Genomic DNA, 22,595 nt, shown 5'->3' on the forward strand with positions numbered 1-22,595 from the left:
TCTTTCCATTTGAAGAAGTTGATGTCGATCCAATATGGCGGATTTCAAGATGGCGGCCATGATCTGGAATGATATAAAAACATCCCTCCTAACTTGATTTACATAGTTGAAGTCATAACTATTGTTCCTCCATCTATTTCGAAAAAATATTGGTCTTGCAACTATCAAATTATATTGTAGATGGCTTTCCCACATTCGTGTTTCTATTTCGTTTTCCCATATTTCTAGTGCTCTTTAGCAGCTAAAATTATTGTCAATATCTTATATTCAACCCTACTTTAGGACAACAGTTGTTTCCTTTTACTAACGCAACGGCGAAGTGGTGAGGTCTACTTGTAAGTGCTACGCTAAACGCTACTTGAATAGTGCGGCGTTGCCAGATAGTGTCGAGTGTTTACTGACGCAGATAATAAAGGAAGTAATTATGGAATTCTGCTTGGATACTTACTGGAGAAATTAATTTTCGAGCCTTACCGGAATAGACACCTAAGTTCCGCTTCTCCAACTGCAACGCTAGAATTAAGGAATTTTCTTATTGTGACTGTCACAGTAAAGGTACATATTTGGCAACAGGGTATTATAGTATTCTGCGCAACTTTCTTCTCAAAATCTAATGTAAATTAATATTTAAAGATAATGTGAAACAATATCAAACAAACAATATATCTATTTCGTAATAAGACTGTTATTTTAAAATACTTTATACCTACAAATAAACATTTCATAAAACTGAGCACTGCCATCTTATGTGCTCATTTTAAACCAATCAATTATTTTCTTTTAATTGTTGCCTTTTTTCGATACCAGAATACACAACCAAATGAATCAGTGTCTTGTGTTGTAGCTGAAACACAATTCTATCTTATAGTAAAACACTTATAATAGGTAATGTTTCATTGCACAGTAATTAAGGGAATAAACTAAAGTATGTACTTCCGGGATGATTCACCTTAAACCTCACCTCATGATGCAACATAATGCTGTTGTTTATTTCCATGTTTGCCTTAGATAAAGAACTCGCAACTCAGTTAGTAAAATAAGTAAGCATTCGTCTGAATTTTTGTACTATGGTATCATTATTGCAATCTCTTATATCAACACTTCTGGAGGATTAAAGCATTGAAAGTATTAGATAGTTACATCTGACACTACCCAGACTGATGTAAATATTAAGTCGTCACCACTTAATATTTACATTAGACGGGGGGTTTAGGGGCGACATGACCTCACCAATCTTGGAACTGTGGGGACTCCCCCCAATAATCGAATTTGAAATGCGTTTTTGGGGGGGAGAAATGTAATGGTTTGTATCCGATTATCACAAAGGAAAATTAGATGAAATTGATGTTCACCCTTAATAAGCCTCAAATCTGCCCGCCTCCCAATGTTCAAAACAACTCTGCTCCCCTGATCCTCCACAGCACTGCTTTTCAACTTCATAAATATTTTGAACATCGCTTTAAAAAATTGGAACAGTCTTACACCACCACCACCCAATGTTGAAGACAGGTTTGCGCCGCTTGTCGTCACGGTGATGCTATAGAAGGACTTCGCCTTGAAGATTATGAGTTCGAGCTAACTAGATACCAAACCTTCTAGATTTGAAATTGGCCTTTGAATCCTTGTTAATAAATCAGGTTATAAATGTTATAAATGTCGCCCATATCGTTAGTGTTAACAGGTGTTTTTATTTAAATGTGCGCATTTCTTCCCTATGTGTTAGTGATTCTTTTTGTTTAATCTACGTCATCCACAGTGTCTTGTAAAACCATATAGTATTGTGATACAATACATCACTGACATACAGGGAACCACACCAGAGGAATCTGGAAAAGCGACAGCCTCAGCCTGACACTAGAACAAGTCTACAGTTCATTGTCATCCTGGAAGAAGATGAAGATACGTGGCTGTGACCAACTAATTCTATATATATATATATATATATATATATATATATATATATATATATATATATATATATATATATATATATATAATTCGGAATGTATTTTTAAATTATACTTCGCTTCCCTCAGAACTTTCAGCCCTCTGAAGCTCTGGGCTACTTTCCTGACGTTGCTTGCTGTTCACTTCCTACACTACTATACTTTTAATTCACATTTACTGTAAAAAAAAAAAAAAAAAAAAAAAAAAAAAAAAAAAAGCCCGCTCCAGAGCTATCGTCAACCTTACTCTGCTCCTCGCACGCTTTCACTCCCGCAAACACCCGCGCTTCCTTATACAGACATAAGTAGGAAAACAACAATAGAATAAGAGTTTTTAATTTGTTAGAAGTGGAATTTATGCATAACATAATATTACGAGGGTCGGCTGATAAGTTCTCGACCCGACCCCCTTCCGAATGTACTATCCTGATGTAATTGATGTCATGTGAAATTTTGATCTTTTATATGTTGAAGTACCAAATTTCACGATTCTACCATGAACGGTTATTTTACAGGTAATTGAATAAACCATGGCGGAGCCTGATGTCAAATTCACCAAAGAGGAATTGGGAGGTGTAATTAAGTTCTTCCTGCAACAGAAGTCGCCCAAGGAAATCCATGGGTACATGCTAGGCGCATTGGGTGGACAGTGCCCTTCATACTCCACTGTGAAGAAATGGTGTGCGAACTTTAAGCGTGGTGAATTTTCAACAGAAGATGGTGACAGGTGTGGCAAGGCAATGTCAGTGTCAACTCCGGAAAAAGTGGACCAGATTCATGACCTGATTTTGAGCAACAGACGGATTTCGCTCAGGAGATAGCTGACAAAGTACACATATCCAAAGAACGTGTTGAGTCAATAATCCATGATCAGTTGGACATGTGCAAGCTTTCTGCGAAATGGATTCCGAAATGTTTGAACGCGGATCAGAAACGCGAACGTGTGAGATCATCGCAGGTGGTTGTACGGCATTTTGTGAACTCCAAGGACGATTTTTTGAATCGGCTTGTTACCCAGGATGAAACGTGGTTGCATTACTTTTATCCGGAAACCAAACAGGAGTCATGCGAGTGACGCCACTCAGGATCTCCAAGGCCCAAAAAATTCAAAACACAAAAGTCCGCAGGGAAGATGCTTGCCTCAATATTCTGGGATAAGGATGGTGTTTTGCTCTCAGACTACTTTCCAAAAGGCCAAACCATAACTGCAGAGTATTACTACAGTCTGCTGGCTAAGGTAAAGGACGCTATTAAAGAAAAGCGCTGGGGAAAGTTGACACGAGTTGTCTTGTTCTTGCAGGACAATGCTCCCGTCCACAAGGCTGGCAGAACAATGGATTTTTTGAGAGACCTCAGAAATTTAATAGTGATGAAGAGGTGATAACAGCTGCGGAAGTTTTTTTTTCAGACCTTAAGATATCTTTTTTTTCTTCTTCTTCTTGGAGGGGTTGGAGAAGTTGCAACATCGAAGTGCCAAGTGTGTTGACCTTCGAGGGGACTATGTTGAATAGCCTCACACTTTCACGCCTGCAGCTTAAGTCGTCCTGGGTTGGGCCAATAACTTACCAGTCCTCCCTCGTAGATCATTACAATTATACAGGGTGCCCGGAATGGGACTGACGGCTTTTAAAAGTGTATAGTTTTAATATGGTCCGAGATACATAAGAAAAAAAGCATGCATTTTAAAGGAAAACTCAAAAAGTTTATTTGCTCTTACTTACCTTACCCAGGTACAAGTCATTCTACTTCAGTGTAAATCTACGTAAGCTCCATTTGTAACTCTTACAATATATAGCCTGAACTCAATTTCTCCACATATTCTATAACATCTGAGGCGTTACTGAAGCAATTGCATTTCTAATACGGTTCTTCAGTTCATCAAGATTACGCACCTTTTCACCAGAATACACAAGGTCTTTCACATACCCCCACAGGAAGAAGTCCAAGGGGTAACATCAAGAGAGCGTGGAAGCCACCTAATTGGCCCATCACGGCCTATCCAACTGCCAGGAAATTCAGTATCAAGGTACTCCAATTGGAGGCTCCAATGTGGCGGGGCACCATCCAATTGGAATATCACTTAAGGTTGCAAATGTTGTAACTGAGGAACAGCAAAGTGTAGAACCATGTCTAATAACACATTTTCTGTTATGGTTTGCTCTATGGAAAAGAAGGGGCCTATAACTGCATTGTGTGTTAAAGCGCACCAAACATTCAATTTGGGACTGTTTCTAGAATGTTCCTATGTACGCATGCGGATTCTCAGATCCCCATATCCTAACATTGTGTCTGATAACACAGCCAGACAAGTGAAAAGTTGCCTCATCAGATAAAACAACAGGAAATTATGGTCATAATCAATCCTGTCCAAAATTTTAGTAGCAAATGCTGCTCTCTGTGGCTTATCGTTGGGCTTAATTTCTTGCAAAAAATGCACCTTATACGCGCGCAAACGTAATCGTTTGTGTACCACATCGTGCACTATTGACCTTGGAATTACCAATTACCTGCTCTTTGCGCGAAGTGACTTCCTCGGGCTACGTGAAGAACACTCTTATTGCTTCCACATTTTCTTTTGACACCCCGCTGTGTTGTTTAACTACACTCCCCGTTGATAAAAATTGATCCTTCCACGCTTGGATACTGTTGCGTGATGGAAGGATCCTTGTGATAAACACGTCGAAAGATTCGTTGAACTTGAACAACACTTTTTGTCTCTGCAAACCACCACACGCATTGTGCCTTTTCGACTGCTGACGTCATTTCTGTTTATCGGCGATACTAGCGCCGTCACCGGTAGTTGTTCAAGTATGAAAATTTTCTGAACAAAACTTTTTGAGTTTTCCTTCAATATGAATGTTTTTTTTTTTTTTTTTTTTGTATCTCTGACCATATTAAAACTATACACTTTTAAAAACTGAGTCCCATTCCGAATACCCTGTACTACGCCGATATTATTAATTTAAACATGGAAGGCTTGAAATAATAACATTCCAAAAGCCCTGATCTTAACATCTTACGACATTAGGAGGTATTTAAGAAAAAACACACATGCATATATACACTATATTAATAATTCTGGTATGATAACCTCCTAGCCTTAATCTGTATGGAAATAAGATCTAGAAAAATTGCACGATACCTTTTTTTTTTTTTTCAGATATTTTAATATTCTGTAGTGTTCTGGGTAATATTTCTGTCACGACAAAATAAATTATCACAGAGTGTATTTGATTCACTTAAATTACGGATTTAACTTCCCATTCTTTTATTCTGCCTTCTCTCGCTTATGCGAGACCGGTATTTGTGATGGTTTGCTTCCATCTTCCTTGGTCTCAAACATCATCTCTATTAACCCCTTTCCTCCATAGTCACACTCTCACACAATCTATCCATCATCGTTCTGGTGTTCTACTTCCATCTTCCGCAGTCACTGGCCTATGTTATCTTCATTTCTTTTCATAATATAAACTTTCTTTTCTTCCTTCGACGTCTCAGTTACTTTAACGTTGTCTCTTGTCTGACCTGGTAACATCACATCCATCTGAATATTTTCACCTCGGCCACATCCAGTTTCTTTCCTTGTGCCTTCTTGGATCCCAATTTTCTGATATCTAACGAAAAAACTAACAAGAAATGAACGTCATATTTAACTAAAATAAAGTGTTTTCAGACATTTCGTAACTGAAAATATAATAGTCATACTAATTTTTCTAGCACAATTAACTGAATTCAACACGATTTATTTAAGTTTCTTAATTTATTTAAGTTTCTTACGATAGAACAAGGCAAGGAATATATTGTTAATATGCATATTAGGACTATTTTTGGTGGGGTCTTAGGAAACTATCAATATAATAGAGAAACTTCTCATGGAAACTAAAAATAAAGTAATTACGATAACTGTATTTTCACTTAGTTAAATAAAGGAACAATACATGTGACTCAGTAGTCGACCTCATGTTTCAATTTATTGATAATTTAATATAGTATAGAAGCAAATTTTATTATTTATTTCTGAATGTACGAGGCGCATCCAGAAAGTAAGTTTCCCATGCCTCCCATAGCTAGGAAACGTTATGTTGCGCGAAGCGACTACGTGTACGTGAGAGAGTAAGGCCCTAGCATGGCACATGCACTAGCGGAACTTCCCTAGCGCTCTCAGTAGCGTAATGGCAGTTGTGGAAGATGGACGTTCCTATTCCAGCTCCCGCCGCTTGTGAAGTGCGAGCAGTGATAAAGTTTTTGAATGCACAGGGCATAGCACCAATCGAAATCCTTACTTAGCTGTGCTAAGTCCATGGGCCTAACGGCATGAGCAAGCAGTTCCTGCAGATTTTTCGCTCCTTATTGCATACCACTGTCACGGAGTACCTGTTGATAAAGAAGTTTTGTGTTGAAGCAACTGATCCTAGAGCACAAAGCAAGGCGAACAGGGTCAGCATTGACATTTTTGCAACGATACAGCTGACGATGGATTTCAATCGGTGCTATGCTCTGTGCATTCAAAAACTTTATCACTGCTCGCACTTCACACGCGGCGGGAGCTGGAATACGAACGCCAATCTTCAATCACTGCCAAAGGCTGCTCGTGGCTAAATAAATAGGTGAGGCACAGAGAACCTGGTCGTAGTGTTAAGTGCAGGCCCGCAACTAGAGGGAGCAGGCCCCCCTAAACTTTTCGTAGCCCCTCCAGACCTCAATACAAAATGCTATTATTAATACAAAAAACAACTTGTAGGAGAATTTTTAATGACTTTCCCTTCCAACATATTCATGCCCCCCCAAACCTCTGAGGCTGGTTGCGGGCTTGGTTAGGTGGCGGTGAATCGGCTCTTCACCCCCTGTTGCAGGATTTCCCCCCGATTTTTCCCCGCTGCTAGTAATTTAATAAGCATACTATGAAACCAATCACATGAGGGGGGCATAACAGTCGACGTTTCCCGCGTTGTAGAGGCGTTATTGATGCAATTGACAATGTTATATCTGTAGAAGACGAACTGGCTTTCGTTAATCTACATCTCCTTATATTTTGTTACAAAATACATTACTTTCAGGATAACGATCATCGGGCTAGAATCTTTTTTCTTCCTTCAACGTTGAATCACTGTTGCTCCCTCCCTTACCTACACACACACACACACACACACACACATATATATATATATATATATATATATATATATATATATATATATATATATATAGTGTTCGAAGTGGAAAAAAAGCAGAGGCAGTATGCTTTATTACGATTTTAATTCGGCATACCGGCTATCTAAATGTTGAAATACACTGAGAGTGTGTTGTCTGAAAGTTAGCATGTCTATTTACATTACCACTGAAACCCACTAGAGACTGATTCTTCGCCAACAACTTCCTATTTTAAAAAATCTTATGTTGTATTATATAGTATTATATACGAAAATGCTCAAAAATCGAGCTTTTATATTCACGATTTCCTGCAACAAAGCTCCCGGATCCCCACTCGACTGAGAGATATTTCAAACCCCCGAAAGTCTCGCCTCTACAGCAGACAAGCGCTAACTCCGCTCATGCTCAAAACATAGCATTTATATGAATTAAGAGAAGATACACGTGTAGTCGCTAACGCTCTCGCCTTTGGTGTGAGCGGTCTCGGGTTCGGTTCCCGGTGGAGACACTAGGTCGAAAAAGTGTAACAGCTTTTTCAGGCCAGCCACCTTGAGTGAGGTTTTTCCTGGATTTCCCTCACCCACACCAGGCCGGGATGGTATCTAACATAACGGTCGAAAACAACTCAGTGTCCCAAACTCACGAAAAACACTACACGCGTAAACCTGTTACAAACACACAATGCCATTCGCTTGAAAACAAGATAAAACATGCAGAAAAACACGATGTTACACCCGCTATCCGTCGATTTTCGCGCTCTTATGAGGCGTTTACACTTAGTCGATTTGCGTTCGATTCAGTTGAATTGACGTCACTTTCAACTTAATCGACCGTGTAAACAGGACTTCAACTTAATCACTTGTTGATCGAAAGCGACTAATCGACTAGCAACTGAATTGAAAGACGTTCTATTTTCTGTGGTCGATTCTATTTTCTTCTGCTATAACACCGTAAATTGTACCAATTACTTTTTGCTTGGACATCTTTAAAATTGCCAGTCGATTTCGAATCGACCAGAGGAGAGCGAGTCGACAAGGAGCATTCAATTTCGGTTGAAACAATTGAACACATCCATCGATCTCATTCGGCCTAGTTGCTTCGATTTAGTCGCAAATGCAGCGAGTCGATTTAGCCGTACGACTAAATCGACCAAGTGTAAACGTCCCATTACTACAAAAATGTGTTTCACAGTATTGCCATAACTGTTATAGTTTTTTTTCTTTTGCCATCAACATTTGTAGCATGTTTACTAGAAATTAAGTATAAACTACTATATATTTTGAAACCAGATATTAAAAATTCCCTTTAAAGGAAATATACTTCCTCAGTAAAACGTTCTAAAAGTTTAAATGTTGTTTATATGAAGGAAATAGCAAATGTAATTCATTACTTCTTTATAATCAAGCTTACGTTTAAATTTATTCAATTTGCTACACTGCGTAACCTTATCTGGGCAACAACGGAGAGTATGACAAGTGTCCCTCTCTGGTTCAAGCATGCGCAGTGCGTGTCAGCGGCACATTTTCAACAGGCCTCCCTTTAAACACAGAACATTGGAGTAATTCCGAACCAAAGATTATTGCCCTTAGGTTACCCCTCTCCCCTTTCAAACTGCAAGAGGGATGTTTTCGTTGCAACTGCTTCGCTGCTCAGGAGGCTTAATCTGTTTCAGGCCGCACTACAGGGTTGGAATTTTTAAAAATAAAATTATCATGTCAAAGAATATAAATTTTCGCTTTTGCCTTTAATTTCTTTTAAATTCTGTAATATTTTTACAAACATTTTCTGCACTTGAGTAAATGAATTTTAAGGAGTCTGTTTTCTGTTATACATTAAATAATTTGAAATAAGTTTTATTTCAAACTCTACACAGTAATGTTGAGTTAATTTGGAATTTATTGAAAATAGTTCATTTACTTTTACTCAAGAATATAGGTGAGGCCAGGCCTCACCTGCCTCACCTGACGAACCGCTAGTGATCACTGCCACGACGCTACTGAGAGAATTAGGGAAGTTCTGCTGGCCCATGCGTTATGTTAGGACCTTACTCTCTCACGTACACGCAGTGTCTTCGCGCAACACACGGTATCTTGGCTATGGGACGCGTGGGAAATTTACTTTCTGGATACGCCTTGTACTAAATTATGAATCGGATAGCTTGTTATTGTTTGGCTGATCCCTGCTTTTAACATTACACATAAAACTTTATTTATTTTTCCTTCTTATTTTAGCTAAATATTTGACGATTTGCAAGTATGATGACCCGAATCTCAGTGAGTGTGTCAAGAATTCTGCACAAGAATTGTTTAAGAACTCAGCAAATGGTAAGTAATGTAAATATTTATTTTTTTTTCAGCTATTATTATCTTTCTCTCTCTCGAATATATATGGGAATTAGTATACTCTACAGTTTTGAGGGGCCCACGGTGACTCAGTGGTAGACCGTTCACCTCTGGTGCTTGGGGCCCCTGGTTCAATCCCAGATCGCGCCAAGTGAACTTTCTGATGGACAAATACCGTGTGCTTGGGTTTGCTCGGGGTTCTCCCGTTTCCTCCCACCATTTCATTCATTTCTCATCATCGCCATCTCCTTTGACCTAGCCAGCATTACCGTGGAACGTAAAACTCAAAGATTTCATTTCATTTCTACAGTTTTGAAGACGAAGTAGCGTATATCCATTAAAAAAAAATAATATTACGTCATTAATGTTGATTCGTAAAGGCAGGGATGTACTCAGATGAATCCTGAGGATCCGACCTCTTTCCCTACAACTTTTCTAAATTTTTCTGTAAATTTAGTCTAATTTCGGGGTGGATTTTATAAATGTCAATAGAATTAATCCTTATATTGAATTGGATACCCCGATAAGCTTTGAACTCTCTCTCCTTAAAACATGATCCTGTAGGTGCCTCCATGAAAGTATTGACACTTCAGAAGCCTCTTCACTTTGGATTAACTGAAACGACACGCTTAAAGTAATTCGTAATGAGTTAAAAACAGTACACTCTGCCAGACACCAAGGTTTAATCCCAGCCTGAAGGCAACGGCACTTTGTTGGGCACATGTCACAATACTATCTACAGTCAATCGAAAACTGTTTTCTTCAATTTTTCATTAAAATACGCAACTAAAGGTTATTCGTGGCTCTTTGTAGCCATTTAAGCTGACTCTTGTGTTCTTTAGATAACAATAGATCTTCGAAAGAACAAAAACAGAGAACAGATAGTTTCCTACAAGGATTTCAACCACTGGCGTCCTTAGTTCCTTAAATCTTGAGGGGTCGGATGAATCAAAATCAAAATCCTGTTTCCGACAAAAGTTATATATACAATGTAGTATAGTTTCTTTAAATACACTTGACTAAAATCTGGGAGAACGCGTCCCCCCGACCCCTCCTCCCGCTAACGACACACGTGTTTCAATATTTGTTAGGATTTTTTCCGTCACGTTACACTATAACCTTTGAAGGAAAGTTGTAAAACATTAAAGAGTCACAGGTTGAATAAACATCTAGGCGAAGTTATTCACAAGCCTATTCATTCCTAGATGTATTTTTCGCGAGACTTTTGTGTATTGTCTTTAGTAAAATTTATTTATTGCAATAAAATAGTTGAAATTTTGTGTAGAATATTAAGAGTGTACAATACTGCACCATCTGTTTCTTATACCATTGATTTGACTAGGAAAGAATAGTTATATATACTTACCAAATCAGCTCTAATTTTTCTATTTTCTTTGAAATAAGCTACAATTTTAATGAATTAGTTGTACTAAGTTATTCTTCAAAACTATTTTAATGATTCTTATTTAGCAAAAGTTATTTTTTACGATATATTTAATTTTAATGTTCTTAAATAAAATTTAAGAGATATTAGATTTATTTTGACAAAGCAAGATATATATTGAATAACTATATATTCATTTTCTGAGAAAGGTATTAAATTTTGTATAATTTATATATATATTCTTCCTCGAAACTTTTCAACAGTTAGCTGCACAGAGAAAAAAAAATTGTAGGTGGCATACTTAAAAAGGTAGGTTACATGCATAAGTCCTGTATTTTTGGGACTTAACGTACAGCAAACGTATAACTGAAAACGCATGTTTTATAATACTTCCCGTATAAGTGTTCCATCTATACGTACTTTCCGTATGAAACAGTATAGGTGGTCAGGATCTCACATACAAATGGACATAGCTGACGAATGTAACATACGTATATGTATGTAATATACGGAAGACTGTTAGATGTCACACATCCTGCAACGGAATGATGTAACATCTAAGGGCAATGCGTGTATAGTATACGGATAACGTATGCTCCATACTGATTTCTGTCGGAAGCAAGAGGATTCCGTATATTTGTGCAATATACCGCTGTCCGGAAAACGGATTTTTCTCAGTGTGGGATCGGATTTTCGGATCGTTGTTCCACATCTATTTTTGTCTTGTGTCATGTCCACTGTGACATCATCTCCCCACTTTTGCTTAGTTTGGCCTTGCGTTCGTTCTCCACCCAGTTCTGTAGCATGAGCAACATATTCCAAAAGTCTCTTCTTCTTACATGTGCAAACCATCTATGTCTACGTTCTTCCAGGTTTTTTTTTTCTGATCTGCTTTCACTGTTCCTCGGGTCGTTTCGTTCTTAATTCTTTCTCTTTTTCATCCCTCCACATACCTACCGCAGCATCTTCATCTACGAAATATGCAATTTCTGTTCCTCTCTCTCGTCCAATATTCTGATTCATATCATATTACAAGTCTCGTTGCTGTTTTGTAAACTTTTCTTTTGTGGCGAATTGATACTCCACGTTCACGTAATATTCCTATCACTTTTCTCCTCTTTATTTAACTGGTATTAACCTTTTATTAGCAGTTTATTTTCACTTACTTTTCATATTTTGTCCTCTGTAATTATTAACATACTTGGCTTTTCATATTTTGTCCTCTGTAATTATTAACATATTTTTAAGATTTTTCAAAGGAAACACTTTGTTTCCTGTCAGAAAGAATTTGTTTTAGATGTGAAAATGATCTTTCCTCATCTACAGATGTCACTGGAGCATACTTGAAACATGTAATTTGGGAAGGATCCATGTCACTCTCAACAGCTGTATCAGCATCACCTTCCATAATAATAATAATAATAATAATAATAATAATAATAATAATAATAATAATAATAATAATAATAATAATAATAATAATAATAATAATAATAATAATAATAACAATAATAATAATAATAATAAATTTTATTGCAGAAACATCTGAGAACATCAGATGTATTACAATCGTCAGAAATAGAAGTTGAAATTTTTAGGGTTACATATATAACATAACATAATATACCATAATATCAACAAAGATCACTGGACAACAGACGCAAATATTTTAACTATCAATTTTGAGTTCAAAAAATTCTTCAACACTATATATACAATTATTAATAAGTAATTTCTGTACTTCTATTTTAAAAGCCAGAAATGGAAGTTCTCTTAGAAATATAGGAAGAAAATTATAAAATTTAACTGACATATAGTAAAAGGTCTTTTGCGTCTTACTATATTCACATCTAAATAATCCTAAACGGTTCCTGTTTCTAATTTGATACGTATGAGAGTACCCTAACTCATTGTAAATATGATTGTTTTCCTTGATGTAAAGCAAACATTTGTATATGAAAATTGCAGGTACTGTCATAATTCCTAATTTAGACAGAGCTGCATTATCAAAACCATAGAATTCTAGTTTTTGCAACAAAATATCATGAGACACCGTATGAAATGCTTTCGATAGATCATATAGTTTTACATGAACAAAGTTTCTACTGTCCAACCCAGAAATACAATTTACCAAAAATGAGACAGCAGCCTTAACAGTTCCTAGCCCGGATCTATAGCCAAATTGAGAATTGATAAATAAATTATTATGTTCAAAATAGTTAACAATCTGTTCATTCAAAACAATCTCAAAAACTTTAGATATAACTGGAACCAGTGAAATTAGTCTATAGTTATCAAGAGAAGACTTATTTCCTTTTTTCATTATAGGTACTACTTTCACTAATTTAAAGCATTCAGGAAAATAACAGTTTAATATACAAGAGTTTATAATATGAGTTAAAGGTTCCATAACATTAGCTATGTCCTTCAATTTTCCCAAATCTGGATTAGCACTTGGATCTGGATTTCTGGATTAGCACCAACACGATCACACTTACGCCGAATGTATTCGCCCTTGTCACCAGGTACAACACTCAGATCGTTGAGAGTATCATTGAAGATTTTCAGAGAACTAACGAGAGTTAGTTCTTTTCTTTTCTTTTTTTTCAAGCTTGCAATAGCACCTGGTAACTTTGCAAAATGTTTTTTTGCAAAATGCAAGTCACTTTTCAAGGAATTCTTAAGCAAACTTCGAGCAACCTTAATTGAAGACGCATCATCCTCATCAAAAGTAAATGATTCTTTTGATGGGTTCAAAGTTGTTAGCATAATAGAGAACATCTGTAATCCATGTACCCCATCTCGTTAAGACAAGCTGTGGAGGAAGCGGAAGTACAGGGGCTAATTTGTGAAACGCACTTGTTCGCGAGGAAACTTTCAGAAATACCTTTTTCACATTTGACACAAGAAGGTCAACGTCAGGAAAATGAGAACGAACTTCCTTTGCAATTCCATGTAGCGCGTGTGCCAGACAAGTGACATGCAGCATACGTGGAAATAGAACCTTAAGGGCTTTTGCTGCACTTTTCATGTATACAGCCCCGTCTATGGCAAAAAGAAGGACCTTATCGTATTTTATACATTCTGGTCTCAGAATACTCAGCGATTTGGTAAAATCCTGTGTAATTGCCGTGGGATTTACTTTTTGCAGAACTTCTGATGCAATCAAAAATGTTTGTGTGCCTTCTTCCCCTCCCAAAGTTTCAATCACAACGTTGGCAATGGAAGTCCTAGAATATCGCAAGTTTCATCAATTGAAATCCATATATTTTTGACAGCAACATCTTTACGGATATTGTCAATAGTTCTGCTGTACGCGCTATCAACGTAAGTCTTTCTCAAAGATGATTCACTTGGAACTTTTTGTTTTGTGTATTTCTCGAGAAAGTTCCTAAAGGAAACATTTTCTAACTTCCATAAAGGAATGTCCGCGTTAATTAGAGATTCACGCAGATCATTCGCAAAACTGTTAGTACGCGAAGCGGGATTCTTGACTGTTACAAGAAGATTTTGAACTTTTTAACCAGCTGATTTGCGTGTGCTTGCAGAATTGTGTTTTGCATTGCTTATACGGTGTGTTACAAAATAACGCTTTTCAGCGGAAACCACAGTTTCACATAACTTACAAAATAGTACAGAACCGTCTGTTGAAAACACAGTACGTCCGAACTCACTCACAAATTTTTCCAACTTCTGTTCCGTAGAAAGACCAACTTTCGGCATCTTGAAATACTAAAACGCACATATATACCAGTTCTGTATCACGCACGCCTAAGATTCACAAAAGCTGACCACCCGGCTACTTCTTGAAATTAAGCATCTACGTTTGTCATTCCAAGAACCGACCACTGCTTCAAAATTCCAAGAACTAAACACCACTAGCATCCCCGCCCCTCCAATTGTCACATTCCAACGGGAATAGACTAGCTATTATCAGACACCACATAAGAGCGACTCAAATTTGGTGTTATGCTGTCATTCATGAGTAAAGAAAGAGTAGTGGAAGAGAAAACCTGTGTCAATGGCAATAAATTGCTTCTAAATTGTGAAATTGCACTTTTCCTGAAAATATCATGAAAATTGAAATAATGGCACTTATGGCATTTTGCCATTAATTCCGGGCTTTAGACATTACCATCCCTTCTTCGTTGAGTCGCAATCTTTTATTTTTATTACATTTTTTGTTGAATTGACAAATATTTCGTCTTGGTTATACTAATTCTAAGCCCTTTCCTCTCCAATACTCCTCCCCAGATTCTAATTTCACTTTCGTTACAACCTTGAGAGATGTCTTTTTTTTTTTTTTTTTTTTTTAGTTTAATGTTTCACCTTTATGACATTTAGGTTAAAGGAAAAAGTAAAACCTTGAAATAAGCAGCATGCAAGTATTATATAATTGCTTCATATGTCAACGGAATTTGTATCAAAATACGAAAACAAGCTTTTTTCCCAAGAGAAATTAAGTTAATGTTTATTATTGACATAGGTATGTAGTTGTGGTAACGAGGTAGGAAAAGTCGTTCATGAGTACTTATAATTATGAGTTGCTAGAAAACTTTATGTGAAATAACATAGGGAAGCTTGATAATACAATGTTCTAGTTTTGCCCAGGTGTGACCGTTTGTTATCTTCTACTGAACCGAAAAAATTGGTAGGCAAATTGGAAGAATTACCTTTTTTTAATTTTCTTTCAATTTAACAACTAACTCTGTTGCCAAATCGCACTGGGAGGTTCAAAGCTGCTTTCACAAAAGCTCTCCACTGACTCCTGTTCGTAGCCAACTGGATCCAGTTTCTACTTTGTATTCCTATTTGTGCGAATTCCATCTTAATGTTACCCTCTCATCTCCACCTAGGTCTTCATAATGGTCGTTTTCCGATTGGTCTTCCAGTCAAGACTTTGAAAGCGTTCCTATTTTCTTCCATTTTGGCTACAGGACCTGCCTACCTTGCCTCCTGCATTTGATGACCCTAACAATGCTTGGTAAGCAGTACAGTATAAATTATGTAGTTCCGCGTTATGAAGTTTCGTCATTCTCCATTCCCGTTCCTCTAGGGTCCGAATATTCGTCTCAGGATCTTGTTCTCAAACACGTTCTTCCCTCAGAGTCAGCGACCATGTTTCGCAACCATACAGAAAAACAAGCATGATTATCGTTTTATATATTTTATGAATCCCCTGCTTTCAGTCGACATTTAATTCTTCGTGGATATGATTTTCATGTGTTAATATTGATCCTAGATAGGCCTACTTGAAACTATTCACTTTGTCGAAAGTATTATTTGATATCTTGACAAATCTTTACTTTGCACTATTACGACCCGGCGAATTTCCATGTATTTAGTTTTCTCTGAATTTGGTTCTAAACCCATGCCCTACAAGCGTGTAATAAGGCCCGTGCATTTATTTCTATTTTTATCCTATCATCCCCTATCAGATTTACATTATCAGCATACTCCATAACCTGATGAGTTCTAACCATTCAGTTCTAAGCCCTGGTTGCTATCTTTGATTTTCCTTACAGCGTGCTCCAGAACAAAGTTGAATAATAATGGCGACAACATATCTCCTTGTCTCAGGCAATTCTCGACGTGGAAGCAAGCTTGTGGACAAGAACTTTCCTACTTGGACTTCACTTTGGGATTTACTTAAACACATCTTAATTAATCTAATTAGCTTTTCTGGTATTCCAAATTCTGTAAAAATGTTATACAATGTTTATCTCCTGAACCGAGTCAAAGGATTTTCTAAAATCAAAAATAATTGGTGTACGAGGATATTGTATTTCCATTTCTTTTCGAATATTTGCCGAATGGTAAATGTCTGATCGACAGTTGATCTCTCTCGTCTAAATCCGTAATAATAATGTTCAATAATTTAACCTACGTATGGATCAATCTTGCTAATAGAATGTTTTAGAGGATTTTATAAGATGTTGATAGAAGAGAAATACTTCGATGGTTATTACAATCAATTTTGTCGCCTTTCTTGTGAATTGGAGCAATGATTGATTCTTTCTCACTCTTATGGCAATTCCTCCTTGTTCCAGATAAGGTGAATTAATTTGTGTATCTTGTTCCACAATTTTTCACTTCCAGTTAAAATTAAGTCAGCAGAAATTGCGTCTACACCTGGAAATTTGTGTTTCTTTAATTTCTTTATAGCGATTTCTACCTTTGTTTGGCTAGGCTCTGGAATATACAGTTCTGTGTGTACATTTCAGTCTGCTTGTTATGCAAATTGTCAAAGAAATCGTTCCATCTATTCAAGATGCTATTAGTATCAGTGAGAATTGTTCCGTCAACTTTCTTTAACATACCTGCGCGTTGTTGATAGTCTTTCTTAAATTCGTTGGTGTGCTGGTAAATGTCTCGAATGTTTTTGTTTTTACTATATCTTCAAATTCATTAATTTTAGTTTTCAAAAAATTCTGTTTCATTTTTCTGAACTTTTTGGAAGTCTTCATCTGATAACAACGAAGTTTTGTGTAATTATTGTATATCGTTCGGATTCTTTTGCCAACATAGTTTTGCCTGTTTTATCTTTTCCGCTAACTTAGTGCATTCTTGGTCGAACTATGGTTTGTTCCTATGTATTTCCGCGTGCTTCAATCTCTCTTTTGCTGAAATTTTAATGCTATCCCTAATTCCAGCCCAAGTATTCTCAACATTAGTAAACTCCAAACTTCTAAAACCGAGAATCTATTCGATATCTCAATCTAGTATTCCCCTCTCGCCTCGCTCTCCTCTAATTTCTTTAATAGAAACCTCTTCGTCTTTAGATGTTAAATATTTCCTTGATTTAACGTTAATCCTTTTTTTTATTATTGCTTCTACTAGGTAGTGATCAATGTTATAGGAAGCTTCTCTGAACATTTGAACTTCAATCATGCTGGACTGTCTCCTTCTATCTATCTACTAAGACATGATCAATTTGATTATATATTATTTCATCTGGTGAAGTCCAAATGTATTTATCAATGTCACGATTTGGGAATTTTGTGCTCTTTAAGGTTTTTGTATATTGCAAAGTTCAGACTTGCATTCCCGTTCATTACTTTCCTTACGCAGACTCCCATTCCCTATAATCCGTTTGAAAATATCCTCTAGTTTTACCTTAGCATTAAAATCCACTAATAGAAATTTCATATAGTATCGCAGGAGTTTGTCAAATACCCGTTCTACCTCTTCGTAAAAACTATCTTTATATCGTAATCCTTAACTTCTGTCGGGGCATGTGCAGTCATGTCCAAAATTATTGTCACGTGTATATAAATATGTTATTGTAGGAATATAAGTTGATAACGATTTCGCCTGGTATTTCTTATGATGTTAGAATGTGCATAATCGGCAAAGACATGTATGTGGTAAATTTCATATCAAAAGATAAGTGAATGAGAACAATATAACGACAAAAAAACTTTTCTTGTCCATTTTGCAACATTTTGGTTTACTCTTTCTAGTTGTCGTATTTATAATTCTTTTCCTATGAAATTTACAACAAATATACAATTCCCGATTATACACATAGTAACAGTATTAAACTACCCTGCTCAGTCTCAGTCTCAGTCTTGTCTTCGCGGGTTTTGATTTGTTGAAGTGTCGGGCTATTGCCCCTGCCTTCCATTTGTTTTGTGTCTTCCTTGGCTTTGTTTTCTGACGTATATGTGGTGGTGGAGTCGCTACTGTCGCGCCCTCCTGTGTTTTTCCCTGTGGCTGGTTTGTTGGTTTACGATTCTCTCACGGGGGTCGTGGCATTCTGTGAAGTCTTCTTCGTGGGTTTGCATTTCCTATTGCTCTTATTGTGGGGTTGGTTGAGAGTTCTTTCTTTCTCCAGAATTTGGTGGATTGATGTCGTCTAACTTGGGGATATCGGCTGTGTATACTGCGTACAGGAGAGGAGATATGCAGGATCCTTGAGGTACTCCTGCCCTTGCAGTCCTTGGTTCTGTTGTGTTACCGTTGAATGTTACTCGGAATGTTCTGTCTGCCAGGTAGGATCTGATTGTTCGGATTTGATAGTGCGGGAATTCCTGCTGGATCAGCTTGTGGATGAGCCCTGCGTGCCACACCTTATCGAACGCTTTTTCGATGTCGAGAAATAGTCCCAAGGTGTGGCCGCCCTCGTTGAACCGTGCTGTGATTACTTCCGCTACTCTGACCAGCTGATGTTCGGTACTGTGTCCTGGTCGGAATCCGAACTGGTGGTCCGGGATTAGTTGATGATCCGATATGTACTGTTGCAGCCTCCTCTGGAGTATTCTTTCGAATACTTTGCTGACGTGCGATAGGAGGCTGATCGGCCGATAGTTCGTAGGGTTGGTCCGTACTGTGCCCGGTTTCGGGATCATCACTATGTTGGCTTCCTTCCAGGTCGTTGGGAAGTGTCCTGTACGCAGTATACTGTTGTAGATGCGACACAGCAGTACTATTGCTTTTCTTGGGGCTTCTCTCAGCGCTGACGGAGGTATTCGGTCAATTCCAGGGGCCTTGCCGGGATGGATCTTCCTGAGTACTGTCCTGATTTCTCGTGGCGTTGTGAGTGCATTCGGCGGTAGTGGGTCTTCTAGTTGTGTATGCTCCATGCTGTGGTGGACGGCGCGGAGTATGCGGGCGTCTGGCTGGGTGTCGTTCTGCTGCAGTACCTCTTCGAGTGTGTTTGCAAAGAGCTCCGCCTGTTCCTCTGGGTCGTGCAGTAATCCTTGCGGTCCTTGCAGGGGGTAGGATCTGGAGCCGCTGGTCGGTCGTGAGATGGTTTTCGCCAGTCGCCAGAACTCTTGGTTGGGTGTCTCCATGGCTTGGAGTTTGTTTTCCCATTTTTGGATCTTCAGCCTTTGCAGCCGTTTCCGCATCCTGGTGGTAAGGCTGTTCCATAGCGATTTGTATCGATGGTCCCTGGTGCGTTGCCACTGCTTTCTTGCCCATCGTTTGAGTTGAATGAGCGCGGCGGTACGTAGTTCCTGGGGGCGGTTGTTGTTTTCGGGCTCGGTGGTGGTTGACGTAGATGCCAGCCTGTGTGCTGACCTTATGGATGCCGCGAGGTTGATTACTGCTTCTTCGACTTCCTCTGGTGTATTGACTGGGGTCCTTGTGTCCACAAGTTCTGCAAGAAGCTGGCGGTAGTTGTCCCAGTCTGTGGTGGTGATGGTTGGAAGCCTTCGGGTGGAGAGTTGGTGGTTGACTGAGATGGTCTGCAACACTGGTACGTGGTCCGAAGCCAGGGCGATTATGGAGTGGGGTCCATCCAGGAGTGCCAGGTTAGACATCAGGATCATGTCTAGGACATCAGGTTCACCTCCGTTCTTGGGGTAGTGCGTGGGCTCAACAGGTGCTGCTGGTGTTAGGTCTACCCGATTAAGTGCTTGGAAGAGTATGTTGCCGTTTGCGTTGAAAACTTTGGAGTTCCACAGGGGGTGCTTGCAGTTAAAGTCGCCTCCTATGAGTACCCGATGGCCAAGTCTCCTCAGGTTCCGCAGGTCTTGTGGTTCCAATCTTGCTAACGGTGGTCTGTAAGCAGCAAAGACATAGACTGGTCCGTCCGGAGAGTGCAGGATAATTCCAGTGCCCTCGAGGGAGTGAAGGGTTGGGAGAGGAAGGGGCTCGTAGGGAATCGACGTTTTGATGAGGATACCTGTACCGCCTTTTGGTCCCTGGCGGTCGGTTCTATGGAAGGTGTAATTACGTATTTTGAATGGTATGTTGGGTTTAAGGTGGGTTTCTGTGAGCAATGCGATGTCCACACGCTCACGCTGTAGGAAGTCCTCGAGGTTTGGTTTTTGCTTGCGAATCCCATCCGCATTCCAATGACTACCCTGCAAAATCATTATCAAATTATATTCCCACAACAAGACAGTTATACATATGAGCATTTATTTTGGACATGGCGTAAGTTTGAAACATGCAGTTGGAGAAAAACGATGTTAAAATTTAAGTAGCGGTTTTTTTTAAAAAAAAATGTAATTTGCAGCATTTTATTCCGATATTGAATTGAAATGTTACCAGGAAGTTAAACAAGCATAGCAAAAGCCACAAATGACTCATTTACACCCTTAGTACATCAAACTCGTCAATTATTCGTTTGTGAACGAAAAACCCTGTTCCTAATTGGTGATTTTTAATTCTTTCCCAGCAAAAGAACGTAAAATTTCAGGAATTCAGAGTTCTATTTCCTTCCTGAACTCCTGCTGAATCTATTCTATATTTCTCTAACTCATTCGTTACGGATTTTCACGCGCCTGTCCTATAGAGGTATCTTACATTCTATGCTCTAAATCTCATGTCCATTTTAGTTTGCTGAGGTCGTGCCAAGTTAACAGCTCTGATCCGAAGCTTCTCTGAAGCATTCCACCACCTTTCTTACAGGATGAAGTTGTTAACTTCACGCAAAGCCCTCAAGTTGGAGAAAGACATTTTGTCTGTCCGCGACTGCTTATTCAGTATATTAGCAGCTAATCTCTATATCTAGAGACCTTCTCCTTGATTTGCAACCTGAGGAACGCCATGCCGCGGTGACAGAAACACATATTACACAGATTTTCTTTCCATTTAGCTCTACTAAACTGGGTATCTCTTAACCCTACACCCAATTTCAAATTATTATGTCTTCAAAACGGCTAATCGAATTTGAACGGAACGGTTATTGTTTAAAAGAGGGAGTGTTAAAGTACATACACACATATTATCCGATTTCAAAGTCATCTATGGGTTTTTAGGGAACAATACATATTTATTACAAAATGAAAATAATTGTACTACAGTATATCCGAGTTTACAGTTCATAAATGGCAGTGTAGCCTCTTCCGACCACCGGTAGAGATCAAATGTCGCCAAGTGCGAAGTTCGCGCTCTTATTTGGTTTTTGAACGCAAAAGGCGTTAAAAGAGATAGAAACTCATCGCCAGTTGACAGAAGCGTATGGCGAGTCGTGCATGAATGTCACAAAATGATCGCAAGTAGTGTAACTGGGCGTACTGAAATTCACAACTAAGAAATTAGCAGGAGACCGTCAATTTCCGACAAGGCAGTTGCCAATATTGAGCAAACCAGTAACTAGCAGCAATTTCCTAAGTTTAAAGAACATAGTGCTTCAGCAAAAGCAACAAATTGAAAGATAAGGCTATACTCTTCCTCAACCGCATGGCGACAGCTGGTGTAACAGGGGCATTCCAAAATTTCCATAGTGCCATTCCAAAACTGTGTATAAAAGTGCATCAACCAAAATGGTGATTACGTGAGAAAAATATAAATGTGCAATCCTTAAAATGATGTAAACATTATTAGAAATAAACGTTTCTATGTATTTCTGAAAGAAGTTGAGAAAAATAATATTTAAAAATGGAATCTTGATTATGGAATAATGTCACATTGGGAAAGGAATACATAAATCTTTGAGTTTGAATAGGGGACATATTCTACAGACTGTAGAGCTTAAATATTAGCGGTTGCTTCCTCTTTACCAGGTCATTTGGCACATTAGGTGCCGTCGGACCTGAGTCAGTGGTTCTATCTGGGTCAAACCAAGTGTGAAGATGTATACCCAGCTCGAGACAAAAATCATAATCAATGATCCATACCATCTGATAAAATGTTCGCTAGAAATCCTCTGAGGGAAACCCGTTGTGTCGGAAAGGATAATACGTAGTTGGATCTTAAGGAAGCAGGCGTGCAAGCGGTTTTTTTTTTTTTTTTTGAGAGGGGCCCAAGCTTTGGTAGGGCCCAATACTACAAGCCAGTACGTCTATGTAGCATAGAACTGGTATTATTCTTCATCCG

The 22,595-nt window shown here is 38.3% G+C and overlaps 1 protein-coding gene across 1 annotated transcript in view; it reads left to right on the forward strand.

The window, feature by feature from the left end:
* LOC145691994 (protein takeout-like) overlaps window positions 1–22,595 on the forward strand; it is a 101,398-nt gene that overhangs the window by 45,404 nt on the left and 33,399 nt on the right. The window contains exon 2 of the mRNA XM_081767293.1: window positions 9,329–9,421. Within this exon, the coding sequence (XP_081623419.1) occupies window positions 9,329–9,421 (93 nt within the window). The remainder of the gene's footprint in view (window positions 1–9,328; window positions 9,422–22,595) is intronic.

This window comes from Thermobia domestica, chromosome 8 (genome assembly GCF_964235325.1).
Source record: "Thermobia domestica chromosome 8, izTheDome1.hap1.1, whole genome shotgun sequence".
NCBI lineage: Eukaryota > Metazoa > Arthropoda > Insecta > Zygentoma > Lepismatidae > Thermobia > Thermobia domestica.